Source organism: Syngnathus floridae, chromosome 14 (assembly GCF_059516105.1).
Source record: "Syngnathus floridae isolate MCC-2025c chromosome 14, RoL_Sflo_1.0, whole genome shotgun sequence".
In the NCBI taxonomy this organism is placed as follows: Eukaryota; Metazoa; Chordata; class Actinopteri; order Syngnathiformes; family Syngnathidae; genus Syngnathus; species Syngnathus floridae.
In genome coordinates, this window is record NC_142426.1 from 6900979 (window position 1) to 6907075 (window position 6097).

The following is a 6097-nucleotide window of genomic DNA, read 5'->3' on the forward strand; positions in this document are numbered from 1 at the left end:
TAAAGACAATTGGCGCACGCACAATGTTCACTACAACAAACCTTTATTTGTATGCGGAGTATAAAATAAGAGGCAAAAAATAACAGGAGAAATAAATGTGCAAAATAAATACACGTTAGTCTTTGGAACCATGAGGTGTGTTCAAAGTTAGTAGCTATAAGTAGTCTTGGCATTTAAGGGTTTAGCACGTGATTACTATGGTTTCCCAATATATACTTAACATTAACGCTAAAGATTAAATTCACAGCAACAAATGTGACTATGTGCCGACTTGACTAAAAAAAAAAATTGAAAAATTGGCGACCCGCTAAAAATTGACCGCCGACCCGTTTTAGAGCCTCAGCGCGGGGAACCCTGGAAAGTTTTGCATCAATTTGGCACTTGATGTACTTAACATCCATGATAGTACGGCATACATATTTGTATAAAGAAGTGTTGGTGACAATTTGAGTGTCGGTATGAGGTGACGTAGCCCTTGCAGCCCGGACGTGCGCCCCGCCCCCCTCACAGCTCGTCTTCTACGGGGTGGGTGGCCTTAAAGGCGTCGCCAGTCAACTTCTCCTGTGCTTCCTTCATCCCGGACACCACTACCAACACAAAATCTTCTATGAGATTCTTCTAATGAAAAACGTGTGCCTTGGGAGCAAAGGATGAGAACACATTACCTTGTTCTGCGCTGCTGTAAAAGTACTTGTAGTTGGGGTTCCCGTTTGTGTTGGTGATTTCAGGGTGGACTTTACCACTGGGATCTGCAAGAAAATTGAATCCTTATTCATTGATCGATTGCAACTAAACATGCCAGGAACATTACGGATGGCATTGGAGTACCGAGGAAAAGGATGCGGGGGATGTAGCCTCCGTCGGGACTGAAGGCCTCATCCTTTGGCTCCTCCTCATCCTTTCACGATCAAAAGACACCAGCGTGAAATCAATTCCCCTCCTGTGGAATATCGATGATGGGTTCCTTACCTCCAGGTTGATCATCACAAAGTTATGGGCGAGTTCTACAATTTCCTTGGACTCTGCAAATTTAGGCTTGAGTGCTGAAACAAGCCAAAACCAAAGTTAGCCTATTTTGCATGTGCGTATGTGTCATTTGATATTTACCTTTGCAGGCTCCGCACCACGTTTTGTGGATGATGACCATGAGGGGTAGACCACTGGAAAGACACAAATGCTCAACATTAAACCCAATTGCCCATAATGGACATAAGAACTGCAATGTTTCAAATCACACTTAGAGCCATACTGTGATGTGGCTGTTTAGTCTAAAGCCAACTCGCCTGGCTGATGCCTCATTCTTGCCATCTTCAAGCGTCCTCCAGTGGATGTTGTCCCCAAATCCTGCAAACATGAGCGTCACTTAAAGGCAGCTGCTTTTCGGTCAGAGCCCCACCACCAAGCCCAGGTAGAATAAAAAAAATAGAGGGGTAGGGTGGCAGATCAGCAAGGGCAAAAAATATGCCAACGAACGCATGAGTGACAAGCTGTGGCGACCCCTGGGGGACAAGATGAAAGTCATAACAACAACATATAAAAAACATGAGTGCATCATGACATCACTCAGTTGTCTCAGGTAACTAAGACCATTTTCTTTTACCACAATCCGACACACGTCATAATAACAATGCAAATGTATTGTAAAGCAGTTACATGACAAATAAATGGTTTGCATGCGCTTGTGAATCTATTGATGCAAAAACCAGGGAGAGATTGGATATGATGGGACCCTTTGGGAAATGTGTGACTGTAATTCTGGATAGTTGAGAAATATTCAGACAGAGATCGGCAAATCACAGTGCTCAATCTCTGTCATGCAACGATAATTACCCGACTAATTAACGATTACACGGAAATGACTAGCATTGAATTTAGAAATCGTCTCTATTCATTTCAATGGTATTATTCAGTGGTAACGTGAAATTTCTAGAAGGGAATTTGACAATGTGATTGTTAAAATTTGTCGAGAAATGGAAAAGGAGTACGTTAAACGTTAAAGTGCTGGACAAGCTAGCCAACAAGCTCAGCGTCAACTTCAACACTCACCTCTGCTGCTCGACGCCTCGAGTACATGTGGAAAACATGACAAAGACAGCAAAACGTACAAAGCTGTTGACAAAATACTATTGAATAAAAAAGTATGCATTTCGGTTTTTTTTTTTTTTTTTGTAAATAAAACTGGGTTTGATCGATAAGCAAGCAAGCAAGCGACTATAACAGCGACGTAAGCAAACCCGACCGGATGTCCAAACGTTCAGTTTCACAGTGACACCAGATTTCTGGATCCTCTCGCTGATTTCTTCCCATTTGATTATCAATGTAATATGGAAATGATTAGAATCTATTAAATATTGATTTCACTGTGTTTTTATTGGATAGTACAAACACAACTAATGCATACAAAAAATCATGACCTTTATTTTTTCAGGTTGTGGTCACATGATTTTTAACCTGACCGCGTGTTCCGGTGCGCTGCCTCGCCTCGTCAAGTTAAACAACAAAAGGCTGTCACTGCACCAGAAGTACACACAAGTTAAGTTTGTACGAAGAGAAAATTAATCACAATGGGGCGAATTGCGCATGTTTACAATGTTATTCCAAACCAGAAAATGTATTAAACTAGGCTGTTTTTTTGTATGTTAATTTTCGTATATTCTTTCATTCTTTACACATTCTCACACATTTATTTCGAAAGTACAACCGGAAGTGTGGGGCAACTTCCTTATCGTTATTGAACACCATTGCTTTCTGCTAGCCTCACGTGTAGCAGTAGCAGCATCAGCCGCAGAAGCAGCAAAATACAAAGTGTTTCGTCTTTTTTCAAAGGTAAATCTGTCAAGATACATAATATTTCATTCGACCCAGTGTCGTTGTGAAGTTTAAGTGACCAAAATCGTGTCGTTAAGTGGCTATCCTAGTTAGCCTCGCGCTAGGCTATTATTAGCTGCAGTAGCCTTCGAACAATGTGTACAACATGTAACACCTGCCTAATAATGTCGTCAATGTAAACGCACCGAAGAAAGTGTAAAGTTAATTAAAATGGCATTGTTTTAAAATGGCCGACGGTGACACTTTTGTTGTTTTGGTTTTAGAGCGTCTTCCTCAACAACACGTTGTTTTATTAACGAGACAATGTCCATTTTGCGTACCACGGGAGTTGTTGTATGTTTTGTTTTTAAACGGTGTTTTTCCTCCCAGAAAGCACAATGAATCAAGAGAAGCTCGCCAAACTCCAGGCACAAGTCCGGATAGGTGGAAAGGTATGCTCAATTGTTAATAATTTTGTGATATGTAGTTTAGGTTTGATGTAACGCTAAGTTGTTTTAGGGTCTGGTTGAGCATTTCGGTATTCACAAAGCCTTGCAAAATAGTGCTGTAAGGTGGGTTGGATGTTTATTAGGCTTTCTAACATAAGTTTCATGGCCGTTTTATTCTAGATTCACTTGATAGGCGGTATGTGTGGCCTAAAGATGTAGATCTCTCTCCCCTGGTTGTGAACCTCCTGACATCAGCGTTCCCTTTATGGCTAGATGGGGAGAGGGAGAGAGAGTTACGGGCCTTCAGCTGTTGGCCTCATTTCAACCCCCTGACTGTTTGCTTTATGTCTAGATGAACGGATGATTTGAACACAATGAAATCGGACTTACAGTACATACAAGTTAGCAAGGCAGTTCAAAGTGGAGTTTCCTTGATCATTTGAATATATGGAAAACATTAGCGATTTTTGTGACGTGAAATTCAAAACCAGATCCAGTTAGTGAACACCCATCTATCAAATCAAGCCATTGCCGACTTTGAACTGAAGGGAGGACGATTGCTCAAATTCGTTTCGGCGATCGGTTTGTGTGTGGTTCGTTCAAGTTCTGTTCTTGTCTCAGGGAACAGCACGCAGGAAGAAAAAGGTGGTCCACAAAACGGCAACGGCTGACGACAAAAAGCTCCAAGGCTCTCTGAAGAAGCTCTCCGTCAACAACATCGCCGGCATCGAAGAGGTGAAGCCTCCAGAGCATTTTATCTTTCATGCTACTCTATCAAAAAAAAAACTATTTGTGAAAGGACGTGTATCATAACAAGAAAGGAAGTCTCAATATCACATGCTATAGAACAATCAGAAGCGCAATTTCCTTTTTGCTTTTTTTTTTTATCCATTCATGTGCAACTTCTAATTGCTCAGTTTTGATTGTCCCGTAGGTGAACATGATCAAAGACGACGGCACGGTGATCCACTTCAACAACCCCAAGGTGCAGGCGTCGCTGTCAGCCAACACGTTCGCCATCACGGGCCACGCCGAGACCAAGCAGCTGACTGAGATGCTGCCCGGCATCCTCAGCCAGCTGGGCGCCGACAGCCTCAGCAGCCTGCGCAAGCTGGCTGAGCAGTTCCCGCGGCAAAGTGTGTAGAAACAAACACACGCACACACATAATGCCAGTAATCTTGTGTTGAATATGAATTGCAAAAGACTTAAAACATGCCATAATACAATCATCCAGTTTCTTCCCACAGGAAATAGTGAAAATAGAAATATCACTGGTCAACATTTTTTTTTCCAACAAAATATTTATTGAATTTTAAGTTGCAAAAATGACAAGACTACATTGAAAGAAATCAACAAATTTTGCCAAATTTCTAATGAGAGTTGCAAATTAATTTGTAAAATGATTGTTATTCAGCCCTACTTTTGACCCTTGATGGGTAAGGCAAAAAGAGGAGCCACAATTTGAGGAAATGCACTTGTAGATGTGTGATGTCTGGTTTGTGTTGCAGCGATGGACATGAAAGCCGTGAAGGAGGAAATAGCAGAGGAGGACGACGACGCCGTCCCAGGTAAACATCCTTCTCGGGAGACTCTTGAGCGTATCTTTTAATCGCTTCTGAGCAAGAACCCTTTTTTTTTTTTCCTGCTTTGTTTTGTCTGGCAGATCTCGTGGAGAACTTTGATGAAGCCTCAAAGAACGAAGCCAACTGATCCCTTTCCCGCTGCCAACCGTTTTCTTTTTTTAATCTGTCGTTCACTCGCTCAGAGGCTTTCCTCGTGCGTAGAGACGGTTGTTCAAGGTGCAGCGCATCCTCGTCGTCATAAAAAAAGATCTTTACATAACACCTTTTGATTGCGGTGGCCCCAGTCAACACCTGAAGGACTCAAACGGCTTTAAATCAGCGCTGTCTACGTGGCTCATATTTAAGAGATGCTTTATGAAAGGTGACAATAAAGAATTCAGTTTACATGTAGTGGCTGGAAATGATTTAATAAAGTTTTTTTTTGGGAATGTTGCTGTTTTCTGCATTTTATTTCCCAAAGGGAAATTGATGCCTAGATCGTTTTTGCTTCTTCCAACTCATTTTTTTTTTTTTATCTTTTCAACATTTTCAAGTATAAAAATAGTAAAATATAGCATATAGTATGATAAAACCACTAATAATTACAGTTAACATTTTTAATCACAACTCAATATTTAACTAGTCAAAGTAAAATTGCCATTACATAAATATACTGTATAAAATGAGAAGTTACATTATTGTTTGTAATAGTTAAAATACTACTGCATGTTTAAAGATTTATTTCTAATCTGATAACCATTTTCAAAGTGGGAGCAACTTGGCTACCAGTTTGACATATCGAACAATAAACTATAAAATTTTAAATTAATACGTTATTATAATTTTGTGCAGACTGTTAACATTGTGCAAAAAATAATTTAAATATTAAATAAGGTAGGGGACAGATACATATGCAACACAATTTCTAAAAATTTAAATTATGAAATGATCATTTCTACAAAATTTAATGTCCCATCACTGGTGAGCTATTTTAAGAACAAGCCAAAAACGCCAAATTCTGTCATATTTGTTTTGCTAAAAACTTCCACTTGGAATGACAATAAACGGCTGGAAAAAAAAAAAAGCAATTGGCTACTGCTTGTGTTGTAAACCTCGCCGCCACGTCCATCTTTGGGAACTCAATTTTAGCTCGCAACTCAAGACCACCCCAAAAACTCGTGTGTTGAAAAATCGTGCATCTCGGTTCACTCGTGAGATGACGTACCCTTTAAGAAAATATATCGTTGCTTCCCCGTTGTAGCTGTTTTATTCAGATC

At 40.3% G+C, this 6097-nt stretch overlaps 2 protein-coding genes across 2 annotated transcripts; one reads left to right on the forward strand and one right to left on the reverse strand.

Moving 5' to 3' along the window:
• Nucleotides 1-26: 26 nt before the first annotated feature.
• On the reverse strand, nt 27-2241 carry txndc12 (thioredoxin domain containing 12 (endoplasmic reticulum)). Its single transcript, XM_088395376.1, has 7 exons — nt 2047-2241; nt 1284-1344; nt 1108-1160; nt 970-1043; nt 829-898; nt 666-749; nt 27-587 (listed from the first exon to the last, which is right to left on the reverse strand). The coding sequence occupies exons 1-7, from the start codon at nt 2144-2146 to the stop codon at nt 505-507; spliced, it is 525 nt and encodes a 174-aa protein (XP_088251502.1). The 5' UTR covers nt 2147-2241; the 3' UTR covers nt 27-504.
• Nucleotides 2242-2669: 428 nt separating this feature from the next.
• Nucleotides 2670-5227, forward strand: LOC148387385 (transcription factor BTF3 homolog 4-like). Its single transcript, XM_088395377.1, has 6 exons — nt 2670-2826; nt 3199-3260; nt 3879-3992; nt 4192-4393; nt 4767-4826; nt 4922-5227. The coding sequence occupies exons 2-6, from the start codon at nt 3207-3209 to the stop codon at nt 4966-4968; spliced, it is 477 nt and encodes a 158-aa protein (XP_088251503.1). The 5' UTR covers nt 2670-2826; nt 3199-3206; the 3' UTR covers nt 4969-5227.
• Nucleotides 5228-6097: the final 870 nt, after the last annotated feature.

What these genes read in the sequence shown, in the direction of transcription:
- txndc12 (XM_088395376.1), bottom strand. Translation starts at nt 2,146, where the DNA reads ATGCATACTTTTTTATTCAATAGTATTTTGTCAACAGCTTTGTACGTT. An exon ending in TTGTGATGATCAACCTGGAG is followed by an intron (nt 899 to 969) that starts GTAAGGAACCCA and finishes TGATCGTGAAAG; the next exon opens with GATGAGGAGGAGCCAAAGGA. An exon ending in CCCCCGCATCCTTTTCCTCG is followed by an intron (nt 750 to 828) that starts GTACTCCAATGC and finishes ATTTTCTTGCAG; the next exon opens with ATCCCAGTGGTAAAGTCCAC.
- LOC148387385 (XM_088395377.1), top strand. Translation starts at nt 3,207, where the DNA reads ATGAATCAAGAGAAGCTCGCCAAACTCCAGGCACAAGTCCGGATAGGT. An exon ending in ACATCGCCGGCATCGAAGAG is followed by an intron (nt 3,993 to 4,191) that starts GTGAAGCCTCCA and finishes ATTGTCCCGTAG; the next exon opens with GTGAACATGATCAAAGACGA. An exon ending in TGAGCAGTTCCCGCGGCAAA is followed by an intron (nt 4,394 to 4,766) that starts GTGTGTAGAAAC and finishes TTTGTGTTGCAG; the next exon opens with CGATGGACATGAAAGCCGTG.